Consider the following 18,936-nt stretch of genomic DNA (forward strand, 5'->3'; position numbering starts at 1 on the left):
ACAGCCCTTCAAAGAATATTAACTTGTGGATGTGTTAATTATTTGTTTGTAATTTAACGCCGCATTCAGCAAAATACCAGCTATACGACGCCGGTCTGTAACTAGTCGAATTTGGACCAAACAATCCCGTGATTGACATCATGAGCATCGATCGACGCAATTGGGATACGATGACATGCATCAACCAAACCAGCAAGCCTGGCCACCCGATCCCGCTAGTCGCCTCTTACCATACACATGGGCTGCTGGAGACCAGTTCTAAGCCGGATCTTCACAGGTGGAAGTTATAATACAGGTGACAGTCATATTTAGCCATACTGTTGCGGCAAGAGCTGCAGGACTAAATTCACAACTGTCTACGACAGTTGCATATATGTTGTCGCATTGCAAATGCCAATCAAATAGCACTGATATGTTGCAGTAACGCTGCAGAAAGATCAGTGAGTTGATAAGACAAACTTCTCTTGGCTGTTTTTATAATCATCCGTACATATATGAGAGGTGACCATTGAATGTGTTGTCCACGGCACACCTACCTGCAACGATGATGCCAATTGGTTGTCCACTGTACAGGACCTTCCCACTGCAAAACAACTATCAAAAGACAAAGAATAGGATGTCAAACAAAATCCTAAAAAAGCGAAAAAACCTTTCCATGGTCATACTCTGTTCTAAACGCAGAGCCGATTGTACGATTCCGACACGATTCCGACTGAATCATGGGCATATGTTTATGAATCACTATCAAAAAGTGATGACTCGCGAAAAGGTGAGTGTATCCTGTCCGACCTGTGGCACCCATCACAAGCCATCTTGTTGTTAATATACTGATCGGCATTTGTTCGTCGATGCTCCCAGTTTTGGGTTTACGAGGCACAAGGCAATGGTGCTCACGCAGAGAAAGTGAGATATCAAACCTGAGATGCTGCCTATATGTGGGATGTGGGGATGTTTACCTCCTCAACTTCGACTGTAGGTTCCCTGAAGCTGTTTCTGCCTCCTTTAGGTATATCAGCTGCAGATATGTACTTCAAGGCTCCAGGATACGTCTGTGGGAACAAAGAAACATTCCAATCAGTGTATGACTCGCTACACATGTCATGTTTGAAAGTTGGTGGATGATAGAAAGAATATGGGGTTGTGTTCGGTGCTTACAGCAATTATCCAGAAAATGCGTGGCAAAAGATAATGCTATCCTAACTCCCCCAAGATGGGTTCAGTGAATGACTCGACAGTAACCACAGTTACACCAGCATCTGTACACAACATCAGCTTGCACACTTTGAAGCGATCATTTAATTTTGTGAATTTCGGCTCAAATACGTGAATATTAGCACTTGATATTTTCAAGTATATGATCATGAAGGTCACCAGAGCTAAGGATGTGTCCACGGTGTCGATGTCGGCGTTGCCGACGCTGCTGATGACGAAAGCAGCGAAGACTTCTTCTTGAACTGGTGGTATGTCGTTGACGTACTTGACCCTACCTGATGTCTGAAAACAAATGACAGCTTATCACGGATATGTTACACTGATGACGTGTGTTGTTGTTGCTCATTTCAGCATTGTCAATATCAACAAAGTAACAAAGGCTATCCTGACGTTGTCCTTAATCTTAATCATTCCCGAGAGTGTTGTTCAACACTGTAGTCAGTAATGTTAGAGCTGAACCCATTCCACAAAGCGATCTTAGCGCTAAGGTGAACGTATCTCCCATACACCAACATAGGCTTACGATGGTCGTAGCACTAAGGTGAACGTAACTCCCATACACCAACATAGGCTTACGATAGTCATAGCCCTAATGTGAACGTAACTCCAATACCTTAACATAGGCTTACGATAGTCGTAGCACTAAGGTGAACGTAACTCTCATGCTTTAACATAGGCTTACAATAGTCGTAGCACTAAGGTGAACGTAACTCCCATACTTTAACATAGGCTTACGATAGTCGTAGCACTAAGGTGAACGTAACTCCCATATTTTAACATAGGCTTACGATAGTCGTAGCACTAAGGTGAACGTAACTCCCATACTTTGACATAGGCTTACGATAGTCGTAGCACAAAGGTGAACGTAACTCCCATATTTTAACATAGGCTTACGATAGTCATAGCCCTAAGGTGAACGTAACTCCCATACTTGAACATAGGCTTACGATAGTCATAGCCCTAAGGTGAACGTAACTCCCATACTTGAACATAGGCTTACGATAGTCATAGCCCTAAGGTGAACGTAACTCCCATACTTGAACATAGGCTTACGATAGTCATAGCCCTAAGGTGAACGTAACTCCCATACTTGAACATAGGCTTACGATAGTCATAGCCCTAAGGTGAACGTAACTCCCATACTTGAACATAGGCTTACGATAGTCATAGCCCTAAGGTGAACGTAACTCCCATACTTGAACATAGGCTTACGATAGTCATAGCCCTAAGGTGAACGTAACTCCCATACTTTAACATAGGCTTACGATAGTCATAGCCCTAAGGTGAACGTAACTCCCATACTTGAACATAGGCTTACGATAGTCATAGCCCTAAGGTGAACGTAACTCCCATACTTGAACATAGGCTTACGATAGTCATAGCGCTAAGATCCCTTTTTGGAATCCGGCCTTGCATCACGGCGTCCTGTAAGCAAAGCCGAGTTTGGAAGCGAACGCAACTGACATAACTCACATTGTTTTGACTCTTGCTCAACATTTCATTGACAGTAACAGTATTCGCGGCCCCAGTAAAAGCTTTCAAAGAGTTTGATGCAAGACATTTGGAGGGCAATTCCATATTTGACACAACAGTGACAAAAATTAAGTTGGATGCAATTCCTATTTTGACGTGTATCTTATGTTTTCGATTTTGTTCAGGTAAACGCTTGACTAGCCTTTGCATGTGTTTGTGGGTTTCACCGGTGGAGTAGGATAGGCTCGCCTTTTCGCGAACACCTGGTATCATCTAACCTGAAATCCCTACGAGGTTATTAACGGGCGTATTGTAGAAGATGTTTCATCTTCGGTTTGAAGCTTCTACTTGAGACATTCTATTTGAAGGACATGAGATGACACATGGTATTGAACATGAAGTGAGGTGAAATGGGGTTTAACGTCGCGTCCAAGATTATTGCACTTATATAGCGACGTGCATGCGAGTGTGTGTGTTTGTGTGGCTGCTTGTACTAGTCCGGACTGATGCCGATTTATAGTGCTAGCCCACTCGGATACCATGCCGCAGTTTAACATGAATACCTCACTCAGACACAGTATACTGACTCCAAGCCGACCAGTCCTTGTTTTAGCCCCTTAATGTCGAGCGCCAGGCAGGGTAACAACAAGAACCATCTTTAAATGTATTTTGGTATGACGCGGTCGGGGATCGAACCTGGGCGGACGCGCTACCATAAGACCACTGATGTAGTCGTATTGAACATGAAGAAGTGACCCCAGTTTGATGGGGACCTGTTCTAAATCTGAATACCAGCTTTGACAATACCAGTAGTAACGGTAACGCTTAAATGACGACATTGACCAACATATGTACATGTACCTGTAGGGTCGCGTCCATCTTGGTCATAGGTTTAGTCAAAGGGTATTCATCTTTACGACTGTCATATGTCTGAGTGCCGGATGAAACTGGCCGTATCAAGTTGGTGCCACCACTCTGGAATCTTTTCGCTGCTTTCTCACCACACACGCCGAGCACATACTGAAATAAATTTTAGAAGTCGGACTATCATTTGTTCCTTTCAAACAGCATAAACACTGCAAAAAATAACAAAGAACATTTGAATAGAAACCGATTAATGTTATGATACACAATGCCTCGATAATGCATTGCCTAAAATACGTTACATTACATGTGCCTTATACAATAGTGAGTGAGTTAGGTTTAACGCCGCTTTTAACAGTATTCCAGTAATATCACGGCGTGTCAGCTTAATGTGGTAGGAAAGCCCGAAGTGATGCAGGTCTCAGACGTTTACCACTTCGGTGAAACCCACGAGCACGGGTATGGTGCTGACAAACCTAGAAACATAATCGGGGCGAACAGGGATTCGAACCCACAATCATAGGTTTCTGGCGTGCCCAAGGGACGCAACTCTGCACAGCGAATCGCCCTTATACATGAGGTCAAATAGTGTCCCAAATGAGTTTTAGCTGCTTCATCATTAATACATAATTCTTTTAAACATTTAAAGCACATGTTCGTCTTTTCAGATAAGCCATTCATGTAAACAAATCATAGAAACAGACGCTGCCTGACCTTGTAGAAGAGGGAGACGGCCAGGTTCTTCCTGTAGGTTGTACTGGACAGGCCAGGGGTGGTGTCGGGAACCAGTTCGGCCGTAAGAGTGGCTATAGCATCTGTCAAACATGTTTTAAATATATGAACACATTGGATAAACACTCCGTTGAGTGAAAAGAGTGCATAAAATTGATGAATAAAATTGTTGTTGTGATGTATGTTATAAGTATAACAACTCTGTTGCAGCTTACTCATTGACTCTCTGGCGATACAGACGGAATAACGGTGCTGTATCATACTGCCATTCCATATGAATTCTATGATTTGTATTTAGGTTTGGCATCGAGATTAATACGCGCGCGCGCACGCACGCACGCACGCACGCACACACACACACACACACACACGAACACACACACACACACACACACGAACACACACAGAGACATGAACACACACACGAACAAACACACACACACTGACATGAACACAAACACACGAACACACACACACACACACACGAAAACACACACACACACATGAACACACACACAGACACACACAAAGAGTTTTAACAATGACAACTGTCTGGACTCTGCTTTTGTATTTTTAATAATTATAAACCTGAAGCAATGACTTATCTAAATGTTGCCAATTTGTCCACACTATTAAAAGCTATATAACTAATGCCTGCAAACTAAAAGAAATGTCACGCTGTGTGTACATTTACCAAAAACGTAAACGTAATGACAAACATATATTCTTAGTCATTGGTGCGCTCATAAGATTGGCTTCCAGTTGAATATAAAACGTCAACGCATGTGTGAGTGAGTTAGGTTTAACGCCGCTTTTAACAGTATTCCAGTTATATCACGGCGTGTCAGCTTAATGTGGGAAGAAAGCCCGAAGTGATGCAGGTCTCAGGCGTTTACCAACTTCGGTGAAACCCACGAGCACGGGTTTGGTGCTGACAAACCTAGAAACATAATCGGGGCGAACCGGGATTCGAACCCACAATCATAGGTTTCTGGCGTTCCCAAGGGACGCAACTCTGCACAGCGAATCGCAGCGCCTTGGATGACTAGGCCACCCGTGCCCCCTCAAAGCCAGAGAATAATCAACCTCGATATCCGTCCGAAACTGATTCCATTGGGCGTAAAAGGGAAAATGATGGTGAAAATTGAATGAATGGATCACTGAAAAATCACATGGGTCGCATGAACGATCCTATGGCACTGGCCATATGGGTGCGTGATACCATAAGTGCATCTGGAGACAGATGAACGAAGTTCATTCATATATATCTACTTTACTTGTATGTTGAGAAAGCATGGTCATTCAGCATCTAGTCTGACTAAGAGCTCCTGTCACCTACCTTTGAGTACTGTAGAATCCCTCAACTCCTTGCCTTGTAGGAACGTCTCTGTGTTGCTGGCGTGAACCTGGCCAAAAAAACAAACAAACATCGCAAGCCTATCGTTACAAAATAAAAGACCACACAAAGGAGGAAATCGTGCAGGGAAACATTGGAATTGTATATAACATATATATTTGTTCGTGAGCACACTTCATCCAGCTTTGCCATGGCGTCCTCTAAACGTGCGTACTTCTTTTTTAATCACTATGTTAAGCTGTCTTGTTAATGACATGTTAAAAGATGGCATTCCGTGTTCCGGTCAGTCACGAGAGGTGTAGCTACTGATGAAACACGCAGGTAAAACAATCCCATACGCTTCTTGAGTTCAGTCCAGTGTCACTTTAGTATGTTGCCGGTTTGGTCAAAGTGAGCTGTGTAGTTAAATCACGGAGTGTCAGCTTTATGTGGAAAGAAAACCCGAAGTGATGCAGGTCTTCAATGCTTACCACTCGTGAAACGCACGAGTAGGGATATGGTGCTGACAAATCAAGAAACATAACTTGGGCGAATCTAGCGTTGGAACTCAGCTGCACTGCGGAATACGGAACCTCGGACATCAAGGCTACCTGTGCCACCGAGTATCATATCAAGAACAGGGTAAATTAGAAATGTGATTATTGTCTGCTCGTGATATTCTTGACTTACCAGTGTCTTGTTGATGCCGCCGTACACCAGGGATGGTTTTGTCTTGACTTTGAAGTTGATGTTCCTGTCCAGCTGCATCCTGAAGCCTGCTGTCACATAGGCGTGGGCATTCTGAAGCGCGTGGTGAATAATGACAATACCACACACCCAACAAACAATACAACAATCATATGTTCAACGCCAGTTCTCAGTATTCTCATTGGACCACACAATGCTTTTCAAAGATAAGTCACAGTACCAGCGGCGTCCCATCTCAAGGTAACATAGAAAACTTTATATAAAATAGATACTGTTCAGCGTATAGATGAGGATCCAACTTTCTATAATCTAAAAAGAATTTCGATAATGTCAACGAAAATAAACACGACTGCGGATAAATATCTTTTAGCCTCTGTAGAAAAGAATTGATAAATACACTTTCAGATTGTACAGACTGTTTATTCGAAAACATTCCAAAACAATTGTTGAATAACATTTTGTTCACATCAGTTACCCAGTTATTATTTCCATTCGTATCGAATAACATCATCATATTGTAACATTTGTTAGGATATCTCAGTGAATTCATTTTGAGGAGTTTCAGAAAGTACTTTAAGGCTTTCAGCTGTGAATATATAAATAGAGGAAATCTACCAATTCTCCATTACCCTAAATGTGATGGGTTTTACACCAAGAAATCATTTACATACATATAAATGAACCTTTTCGATATCATTAAAAAAATACAAGCCCCCATATTTCAGCACCGTAAAATAAAATTGGGTAATTTTAACGTTAAAGATCCTGTTCCTCATATCACCAAGGATTTGTATATTCTCCAGTATACCAAATATAATCTTTTTGGCCTGAACTGATGCTTCTCTTGTCTGAATAGATCAATTTAGATTGTTACTAAAATAAACTTCCAAATATGTGTAGTGTGGAATCACCTTCAAAGTTTCAACTTTAAAGGATTATTTTTTTTCATTTTTGGCATGTTTGCAACTATTTTTTAATACAATAATTTTAGTTTTGACTCTATTAACAGTGAGTTTCCATTCATCACAGTTAATTTCTCAGACATAATTTTGCCTTTGCAAGTCATCAGCAGTGCTTGAATTCGTGATATGAACGTATCAGTATCCTGTACCTGATGTCTGGGGGCAACCTTGAAGGTCTTAACATGCACGTTTCCGGATGGGAACGTCGGAAGCATGACGGACAGGATGACCTTCCCCTTCATGTCTAGGTTCAGGAACTCAATGAGGCTGACTGATTTCTCCGAACCATCACTCGAACCTTCAAGGAACATTGACAAGAGAGACAATGAACTGTAACTCGACCTTCTTCAACAATTTCAACAATGGAATATCTTTTCATTAATTATGACTTTATGTCACAATGATATCTAGATCAGTGACGATGGAGTGGTACGAATCTCGTTATCATGCCTCCATGTCAGAATGATGAGATCTGATTGGTCAACATAATTGTGATAAAATACTGTGTAACACGCCTTGTATGAGAATAGATTTCTCAGCGGAGGAATAAATCTCTTATACCCCGCCACGAATAAATCAGGCTTTCGTGGATGTCTGAGAGGCAGAATAAATCCCTTATACCCCGCTTCAAAGCAGAAAGGCGTCATGTGACATAGCGGAAGCTAACCTCAGCTCAATCGAACAGCTGTTTTTTTATCAATTTTGAATTTGTTTGAATTCTTTTACAATGTCATATTCAAACCTGTCGGTTTAATGCGCTTCCCTAGTGGCTCTGGCTCGTGGTATAAAATCCTAACCCGGGACGCAGAAAACCTTCCTTGTGCGAAATACGCATATATCGGAAAGCGCAAGTTAAATCTCCAATAGTAAGTAAGCAAGCATAAAACCCCATGTACCCCTCGTGATCCTGCTACAACTTATGTCCTCACTGCAAGATCTTTATCCCTTCGTTATTTCTTCCACAAGACCACTATTATAGGATCTACATTCTGTCTTAGAGGACGAGGTCTATCACATAGTACATATCGTGTGAGACGTGACGGAAGCGATCCATGATGCTCGGTTTAAATACAAAATAATGCATTGTTTGCAACCGTAAAACATTAAAGGCACTTATTCTTGCCCATTATACAGACACGATTGTGAACAGGTCAACAGCCTTTTTGTGAACACCTGGTGTCATCACTGATTTTCCGTGATCCATTCATATAATTGTCAAAGCTATTTTGCCTTATACGTCCAGTGGCATCCGTCTCGGCTGGTAATCGAGACTGGTTGTTCTCTGGCGTTGATGTTTTGTATTTAAATAAAACAAGCACATTGAGAGATCGTTGAACTATTAACCAAATTAAACTATACCTTCAGTGTGTACTTTCTATATCAAAAGCGACATATACATAATCAGTTTTTGTTTATGATGATGATTATGTCTCATTTATATCGAACGCATTACACCATCCTCGAAAAGGTTTGTGAATCAGACATTTCTCTGTCTGGAACATCACCATTAGGATATTTAACTTGGTAACTACATGTATATCTCACCAATAGTCAGGGTTGCCCCGACCGTCTCGAACATGGTGAAGACATCAGACGGGAACTCAGTGTGCAGGTTCTTCAGCATCAGGTTACCTGCCCAGCTGCCCAACTGAAACACACGGCCCCTTATCATCTCATATCCAACACTGCATAATTCACCACTAATATATCACCTGGAATAGAGGCAGAACAACTCTGCGAGTGAGTATGGTTTCACGTCGCTTTCAGCAATATTCCAGCAATATCACGCGGGGGACACAGAAAGGGGCTTCACACATTGTCTTTATGGACACTCATTAACCACTGGGCTACCCTACCGCCCCAGTTCACAACAGTGTATTCACAAACCTATGAACGAGTTTATGGTTTAAGAGCTTTGTTTGTTGTATAATATGTCTAATATTTAGCAATATCCCATCCAACTGCGACTGTTGGTACCACGAGAAACGTCCGTCGGGCTAAAATGGCACACAATCAACAAAATCAGAACGTTTGACAGCCGAATCCAATATGAGCTCGTCCTGGGAAACTATTCTCACCCTGAATCCGACCAGAACGTGGTCATCAGAGGTTATCAGTGTTTGTTTGTTTGTTGTTTAACGCCGCACTCAGCGATATTCCAGCTATATGACGGCGGGCTGTAAATAATCGAGTCTGGACCACACAGTCAAGTGATTGACAACATGAGCATTGATCTACGCAATTGAGTTACGATGACATGCATCAACCAAATCAGCCAGCCTGACCATCCGATCCCGCTGAAGTCCTATTCCACCCCGAATCTTACCGGGTCGTTATCAGTGCAGTCGAGGTGATGTGAATTGCATATACATGAATTGCATTATAGTGAGTGAGTGAGTTGGGTTTAACGCCGCTTTTAACAGTATTCAAGTCATATCAAGGCGTGTCAGCTTAATGTGGGAGGAAAGCCCGAAGTGATGCAGGTCTCAGACGTTTACCACTTAGGTGAAACCCACGAGCACGTGTATGGTGCTGACAAACCTAGAAACATAATCGGGGCGAACAGGGATTCGAACCCACAATCATAGGTTTCTGGCGTCGCTAGGGGCCGCAACTCTGCACAGCGACTGGGCCATCCGTGCCCCCGAATTGCATTATACTTCCAATTTAGTCATAGTGGGGTGTCTAATGAGAATGAGCACAGATAAGTTGCGTTGTTGTATTGCCGTCGGCAGTAATACTCAACCTTTATCACGGTTGCAAGCAAGTGTGACAAGCAAGTGTGGATGGGAGTGAATATTGCTTTATGCCATCAATACTCAAGCAGGTCCAGACAAACCATTGATTGATATGACAGCAACTTACAACCAAGACGCCGTGTCTGATGTCCCGATCAACGGCACATAGAAGAATTAGATTGACAATGACTACACGATCTTAAGTTTTAATTACGGCTACTCACATTCCTGATTCCGGTGTTAGCAATGACGGCCACGTGGTTGGCGAAATCCCGGAAGTAGGACAGACCAGGGTTGGTGCTGTTTTTCTGAAATACCTCCATCATGTTGGTCAGGGTGATGCTAGGACCCAACATCACTTTGGAGGAGTCTATCTGTGGCATAGGAAACACTGGAGCATGAGGTTGCTTGTGGTCTTTCATGTACACAAGAGGTTTTTCATGTTTGTTTGTTTGTTTGTTGTTTAACTCTGCACTCAGAAATATTCCAGCTATATGACGGCGGTCTGTAAATAATCGAGTCTGGACCACATAGTCAAGGGATTGAAAACATGATCATCGATCCACGCAATCGGGATCGATGACATGCATCATCCAAGTCAGCGAGCCTGACCATCCGATCCCGTTAGTCGCCTCTTACGACAAGCATGGGTTGCTGAAGACCTATTCCACCCCGGATCTTCACAGGTCGGTTTTTCATGTCGGCAGGGTACTAAATTATTCATCAATTATAACAAAGGTTCGTCGTGATAAACAACATTTATCAACCTACTGATATGTCATAGAACTCTTGGATGCCACGCAGGTCAATGAGGACATCAAACATCCAGGGGGCGATCTCTTTATACACACCTGCAAGTAACATTAATAGAAAAAGTAGGTCAGGCGTGTGTATCATGGATAAAAAAAATGGATGTTATACTGTAATTCATCATCTGATTGTTGTTCGTTGCGGCTGGTTCGAAATAAGCTGAGTGAATGAGTTGTTGGTTTAAAACAGCTTTGATCAGCTTCATGTGGGAGAAATGCGTGTACCACTTTGATGAAACCTACGAGCACGGGTATGATGCTGACAAAGCTAGAAACATAATCGGGATGAACCGGGATTCGAACCCACAACCATAGGATCCTTTCGTACCCATGGGACGTAACTCTGCATAGCGAATTGCAGCGCCTTAGACGAATGGGTCATCCCTGCATCTGACATAATCTGACGGTATGACAAAACCGTAAACGATTTAAGACTTACATTATGTGCTTATTACAATATAACCCAATTCAGAGACTTCGTTATCAGTGCCATAAATACCAATACATGTTACATGCTTTGGTAGGAATTATTAAAGTCTTAATGCGTGTGATGACCGATGAAAACGATCATTCTGTTACCATATCCTGAATTTCCAAACACGAGTCTGTAGTTGTCTCCCTTGTGTTGGCCGAGGAGGGCGTACAGCTGCTGCCTGGTGGTCGGTTTGTACCACCGTGACCCCTGCAGCACAATGTGCAGGGGGACGTGCTCCGTGTCAGTCTGTCTCTCCGATGAACAGCGTCCTGTGCAGGTCTTCCCGGATTTGCTGCATATCTTCTTGTCCAGTTCCTTAAGAAAGCACGTCGCTATTTAAATGAAATAAAATCGGACGCGACGTTAAACCCCATTTCACCTCACCCACCTTAAAAAAGAAACCCGTGTTTATCTGTTGTTCGTTGTTGTTCTTTATGCATGTATTGATACTGGAAGCGTTTGTTAACAGGACGGAACTATATATCCGTAAAATAGAAATACTTTTTTTCACAAAAAGCGCACTGGGCTGATACCCGCTTAAAATCGTGCATTGCTTTCATTGTCCCTTGATCGAATCATTGACTTGTTGTATTGAAGTGAAGACTGAGAAAAAAGTAAATATTATTTCTGCGATATTACCTCAATATCAATGGTGCCGCCGATAAGGTTAGGTGCGGCATCAGAGGCGAATGACTTCATGGCGTCCAGTATTGGTCTATAGCCTGTTGAGCAGACAGGCGCACACGGTACATTCAAATGTTTAAAATGTTACATTTTTTTACAAAACACGTGCATTCAGCAATATTCCAGCTATATGACGGCGATCTGTAAATAATCGAGTCTGGATCAGACAATCCAGTGATTGACATCATGAGCATCGATCCACGCAATTTGGATACGATGACATGCACCAACCAAGTCAGCAATCCTGACCACCCGATCCCGTAAGTCGCCTCTTACGACAAGCATAGTTGCCTTTTACGGCACGCATGGGTTACTGAAGACCTATTCTACCCCGGATCTTCACGGATCTTCTCCCCATTTTACACATTTTACGTAACGGTTACATTTTACGAGTGTACAATTCGGGAGATCCATGCAATGCTTGGAATGCATAGACATTTACAAATACAATGTTACTAACAACACTTCACAAACTCGTCACTAAACACCCTTGATCCTGGCCGAGACCAAAACATTACAAACATTATTAAAACAGTACTAGGCTGAAATCGTGCAAACGTAAGATCCAAAACAACGATGACACCGATACCAAATACATCACAATGAAATAACCATTTCTTAGTTGCCCAATGTTTAGCCACAATCAAACATGGCTGTATACTTTCGGTTGCCAAGCAGTTGATACGTACAGAGACATGACGACATTTTGAAAGTGAAAGTGTTACTGTACTTGACGTCGAAATGGTTAGCCCAGAACATATATTTCATTTTATAGCAAGGTAAGCCGTAGTTAAAACATGGAAAGAACATCCACCACCTCCCAAAATGGCTGACAGAGGCTCTCTAACATTCAATGTTTCTACAATAGGTACTACAAGCTATCCTTGATAATGTGGAGAAGCTTCATTTGTGTATGACACGCTAACGCAACAAAATATGACACACGCTAAAAAAAACGATTGGAACAGCTGTGTTGGGTCACCTGCTGTTTCCGTCTGTAAATTGTATCATCGTCTGGGTCTGATATTCCAGACTTATGTCATACTGAGAATTGTTAACCAAGCACAATCACTCATGTTTTAAAGATTCAGTGTTTTAAATTAATTAAAAGATTTCATAAAATGGACACACAGACCTGTACATCTGCAGATGGATACATCAAAGGCATTTTCCACTTGTTGCATGGTCGGGTTCGGTGTTTTCTTCAGCAGCCTGGAACACATTTATTTATCTTTTGTCTGATGACATGAACAGTTCCTTCAGATAAACAAACAAACATTGGACTTCTTTGATGGATTCCAGCTTTCATAAACAAAACCTTTTTATATACGTACTTGATAGTGGGCAAATGAATTTAGTCGATGCCTTTAAGGTACATCCATCGGTGATCGTACCATACATAGTCATTACCTTCATTATATATCTGATCCGTGAAGATCCAGGTCAAAATAAGTCTTCAGCAACCAATACTTGCCGTCAAACGCGACTATGCTTGTCGTAAGATATGATTAAAGGGATCGGGTGGTCAGGCTCGCTGATATGGTTGATGCATGCCATCGTATCCCAGTTGCGTGGATCGATGCTCATGATGTCAGCCACTGGATTGTCTGGTCCAGACTCGATTATTTACAGACCGCCGTCATATAGCTGGAATATTGTTGAGTGCGGCGTTAAACAACAAACAAACAAACAAACAAACAAACAAACACGACAAAAATCATAAAATATCTTGAAGATCTTACCCATACATGTTCATAACCTGGGCTGGGCTACAGAAGCCACACTGAGAGCCATTGTACTGTGCCAGGCGGTCTTGTATCGGGTGTAGGCCATCCCAGGGGTTGCCCAGACCCTCGACGGTTGTCACTTGCATGCCGTCACACGTGTAGAGAGGAACGAGGCACTGTTAAAACCAGAACGTAGAAAATTAAAACAGACTTTCTGTCTCTCTGATCCAATAGCTGCATGTAACAGCAATATTGTTACCATACATCATACGTATCTGTAGTTCTTCTTATCCTGTGTAACCTTATTTCTAATCGTACTATACTGAACATAAAAAATCGAGATGATGAATATTTTGGGGGTATTTTTTTAAGAAATTGTGCGCTTAGTCTTCATTAAAAAAAAAAAATCAAAAAAATATTCTTGATCGCTAACTTGTGTTCAGTATATGTACCGAGGAAGTGAATTTTGCATTTGCTTGTTACTTTGTTGATCAACGCCGCACTCAGTAATAACCCACCTATATGACGGCTGCCTGTAAAATCGATCCAGGCCATTGGGATACGATGACACGCCCTATCCTTCTAGTCGCCTCTTACAACCAGCAGAGGTTGCTGTGGACCAACACTAACCGAGAGTCCCCGACAAGTTGTAAATGATACAATCAGAATCGAACCAAATATAGATAGTTTACTGCCAGGCTCTTACCGAGTTGACTGTGTAGGTCTGCACGGCCTTTGTGATGGGATCATACAGTGTGGTAGAGACGAGGCACACGCCACACCCTCCCTCCATACACATCACCTTGGTGCCATAGGACACGCCCTGGGACCTCATGAACTCATTCAGGGACAGAGCTGCAGCATACTGGTTGCCAACTGAGTTAGAAACAAACTAAGTGAATGAGTGAGTCGGATTTTAGCCGCTTTTAGCAAAAGGCCAGCAATATCAGAAGTGATCACAGAAACAACAGAAAAGCTAGGAAAGAGATGTTTATTTTTTTTCAAACGAGTGCTGAAACAACATGTACATTTAATTGGTGAGTTAATGTACCGGTCTGCAATTTGAAAATTCTAATGTGTAATAATGTGTATCTGGCAGACAACCAGCTACTCATACATGCTGCTATTTACCCGTTTGGTTGTTAGTTTGTTGTTTAACGCTGCACTCAGCAATATTCCAGCTATATGAAGGCGGGCTGTAAATAATCGAGTCTGGATCAGACAATCAAGTGATTGGCTTCTTGAGCATCGATCAACGCAATTGGGATACGATGACATGCATCAACCAAGTCAGCGTGCCTGACCATCCGATCCCGTTAGTCGCCTCTTACGACAAGCATGGGTTGCTGAAGACCAATTCTACCCCGGATCTTCACGGCGCACTCTGGACCAGACAATCCAGTGATTAACATCATGAGCATCGATCCACGCAATCGGGATCGATGACATGCATCAACCAAGTCAGCGAGCCTGACCATCCGATCCTGTTAGTCGCCTTTTACGACAAGCATAGTCGCCTTTTACGGCAAGCATGGGTTGCTGAAGACCTACTCTACCCCGGATCTTCACGGCTCTTGGCGTGTTGGGGATTGTGTGGGGTGCAAGAACCAACGCAAAGGATAATGTTCGCGACATGGATGTCCCACAATCTCATTAAATCGATTTTTTACTCCGATACGACACGCACAAAAACCGTTTTAACTTCATCCATCCTCCCAAGGCAAGGTAGTTAACTGACTATATAAGTCCAGTTTCCACCCTTTCCGAACTAGGCTGGAACTCCGGAGTTTTATTTCAGCTGGAATAACGAGTCTATGCATACACCAATCAAAATCGCGTAACAATCTACACATCTGGTTTGAAAGCAACATGGATTTCAACGTGCAGATTTCGATCGACTGCAGGATTTGCAAAGCATGTGTGCTATCAACTGGGCGTCGACAGATATTTTGCATATCTTTCATGTTTTTAATCGAGGTGCTTAAGTGATTAGATCAACTTTGCGGATAAAACCCCTTTTATTTCAATATAGATTTTAATTGATCGTCTTCACTGGGGGCGCCATTTGCTTTGAAGCAAATACAAGTGATATGAGAAATTGTATCTGATGGGTCAATAGGAGGGACATTAAAGGGACATAACTCGCAATAGCCACAGGTGGCGCTACGATCGAGGCTGGATATTCCAGGCAAATTCCGGAAAGGGAGGAAACTGGACTTCTGTAGTCAGTTAACTACCTTGCCTCGGGAAGATGACTTCATCTTATTGTATATATATATATATGTGAACAGAAAAAACAACTAATGAACACGTGTGCCGAACCTAGTGTATTATTACATACACTTATACGCTTTTGCTACAATGTTCATTTAACGTCTACGAGACTAAAAAAGAACAAAGAGACACGATATTGATTACTAAACAAAATGTGACCAACCATGAGATAAGGGACCTTTATGGTAAAAAAACACATTTTGAAAATTGCATGTTCGGAACACAAAAATACAATTCACAAGCTTCAATTCATATTCATTACAGAGATACATGACATCACACATGTCGATCTTCACTGACGTAAGTTGACGTCAAATGTCTTCATGACGTCATAGCACAATTGTACCCTAGCACCCATAAGGTCCCTTTTCTCTTGGCGGGTCACATAATGTTTGTTTTTTTGTTGTTTAGCGCCACACTCTAATATTCCAATATTCTAGCTCTATGACGACAGGCTGTGAATATTCCCGACCATACACATGTAACGTATATTATGAACACCGTCCCAAGCATCTGGGTATGAAGACTAGCAATCAACCAAGTCATTGAGCCTGACCACCCGATACACTTAGTCGCCTCCTACGACAAGCATATGTTCTAACCCGCAATCACAACGAGGTTATGAAGGACCGTATTGTAGAACATGTTGGTATGTTTGGGTTGAAGCTTCTACATGAGATGGCAACTTCTCTGCTGCTACATCACTTACAATTTATTGACAAGTACTAGTACACCAATTCCCTCAAATGTACCTGTGTACGAAGTTGCATTGACGGTGAATGTAACCGAGGACTTGAGAGGACCTGTGGCCTTGAACTTGAAGAAGTGGCCACAGTTTTCACAGGTAGAAGCATAGACGCCATCTTGAAGTATCCCTTTCGTGGGGATGTGACTGCAACATTTTATTCTTCAAAGATAGACAATTGACATGTATAATGCCCAATTTTAAAGGGATAGAGTGTTATTACATATTTGCAGTAGCACTGTCTATTGTGGACAGTATCTGATTAACCGAGTAACAACATAAACTAAATAACAACACTAACTGGATAACAACATCAGCTAAATAAAACTAAATCAATAACAACACTAACCGAATAACAATATTCACTGGATAACAACACTAGCTTAATAACAACAAAAACTGGATAACAGAATAAAAAAATAACAACATTAAATGAGTAACAACACCAATTGGATAACAACACTAAATAACAACATTAACTGAATAACAACCCTAACTGGATAACAATATCAGCCGAAAAACACTAACTAAATATAAACACTAACCGAATAACACTATTCACTGGATAACAACACTGGTTTAATAACAACAATAACTTGATAACAATATTAAGTAAGAACAACATTAGCAGAATAGCAACACTAAACTTGTTAGCAACATCAGCTAAATAACAGCACTAACTAGATAACACAATTAACATTGGAACAACTCTAAGTAACAACACCAACTGGATATCAACACTTAATAACAACACAAACGGAATAACTACCCAAACTGGATAACAATATCAGCTAAATAACACTAACTAAATATCAACACTAACCGAATAACAATATTCACTGGATAACAATACTAGTTTAATAACAACAAAAACTGGATAACAATATTAAGTAATAACAACATTAGCTGAAAAACAATACTAACTTGATAACAACACTAAATAACAGCACAAACCAAATAACAACGCTAACTGGTTTACATCATCAGCTAAATAACAGCACTAACTGGATAACACCATTAACTTTGTAACAACACTAACTGAGTAACAACACTAACTGAATAACAACACTAGATAACAACTCAAACTGAACAACAAGCCTAACTGGATAACACTAACTGGATAACAACCCTAACTGGATAACACAAATAGCTAAATTACACCAACTAAATATCAAAATTAACTGAATAACAACATTCACTGGATATCAACACTAGCTTAATACCAACAATAACTGGATAACACAATTAACATTGTAAAAAAAATAACTGAGTTACAACACCAACTGGATATCAACACAAACAGGATAACAAAATTAGATAAATAACACTAACTAAATATCAACACTAACCGAATAACACTTTTCACTGGATAACAACACTAGCTTAATACCAACACTAAATAACAGCACAAACCAAATAACAACACAAACTGGATAACAGCACCAGCTAAACAACATCACTAACTGGATAACTTAATTAACTTTGTAACAACACTAACTGGATAGCAACCCTAACTGGATAACAAAATTAGCTCAATTACACTAACTAAATATCAACATTAACCGAATAACAACACAAACTGGATAACAGCACCAGCTAAACAACAGCACTACCTGGATAACTTAATTAACTTTGTAACAACACTAACTGAGTAACAACGCCAACTTGATAACAACACTTAATAACAACACAAACTGAATAACTACCCACACTGGATAACAACATTAGCTAAATAACACTAACTTAATAACAACACTAACCAGATAACATCACAAACAGAATAACACTAACTGGATAACAACATTAACTGAATAACAACATACACCGAATAACAATATTTACTGGGCAACAACACCAGCTTAATAACAACACTTAATAACAACACAAACTGAATAACTACCCAAAATGGATAACAATATTAGCTAAATAACACTAACTTAATAACAACACTAACCAGATAACATCACAACAGAATAACACTAACTGGATAACAACAGTAACTGAATAACAACATACACCGAATAACAATATTTACTGGGCAACAACACAAGCTTAATAACAACACTAACTGGATGACAATATTAAGTAATAACAACATTAGAATAACAATACTAACTGGACAAACAATATTAACTCAATAACATTAACTGAAAAAACAACACTAAATGGATAGCAACATTCATTGAATTACAACCTC

General features: G+C 41.0%; 1 protein-coding gene across 1 annotated transcript in view; it reads right to left on the minus strand.

Annotated features, from left to right (window-relative positions):
- The window catches only part of LOC139478117 (uncharacterized), a 45,975-nt gene that overhangs the window by 24,193 nt on the left and 2,846 nt on the right, over positions 1–18,936 (minus strand). The window contains exons 3-19 of the mRNA XM_071260435.1: positions 16,747–16,886; positions 14,427–14,596; positions 13,736–13,896; positions 13,129–13,205; positions 11,949–12,031; positions 11,414–11,624; positions 10,797–10,876; positions 10,250–10,399; positions 8,833–8,935; positions 7,437–7,585; positions 6,308–6,418; positions 5,621–5,687; positions 4,264–4,364; positions 3,547–3,705; positions 1,372–1,494; positions 957–1,049; positions 537–594 (exon numbers count right to left, since the gene is read on the minus strand). Of these exons, the coding sequence (XP_071116536.1) occupies positions 537–594; positions 957–1,049; positions 1,372–1,494; positions 3,547–3,705; positions 4,264–4,364; positions 5,621–5,687; positions 6,308–6,418; positions 7,437–7,585; positions 8,833–8,935; positions 10,250–10,399; positions 10,797–10,876; positions 11,414–11,624; positions 11,949–12,031; positions 13,129–13,205; positions 13,736–13,896; positions 14,427–14,596; positions 16,747–16,886 (2,036 nt within the window). The remainder of the gene's footprint in view (positions 1–536; positions 595–956; positions 1,050–1,371; positions 1,495–3,546; positions 3,706–4,263; positions 4,365–5,620; positions 5,688–6,307; positions 6,419–7,436; positions 7,586–8,832; positions 8,936–10,249; positions 10,400–10,796; positions 10,877–11,413; positions 11,625–11,948; positions 12,032–13,128; positions 13,206–13,735; positions 13,897–14,426; positions 14,597–16,746; positions 16,887–18,936) is intronic.

This window comes from Haliotis cracherodii, unplaced genomic scaffold (genome assembly GCF_022045235.1).
Source record: "Haliotis cracherodii isolate W230 unplaced genomic scaffold, xgHalCrac1.p SCAF_39, whole genome shotgun sequence".
NCBI lineage: Eukaryota > Metazoa > Mollusca > Gastropoda > Lepetellida > Haliotidae > Haliotis > Haliotis cracherodii.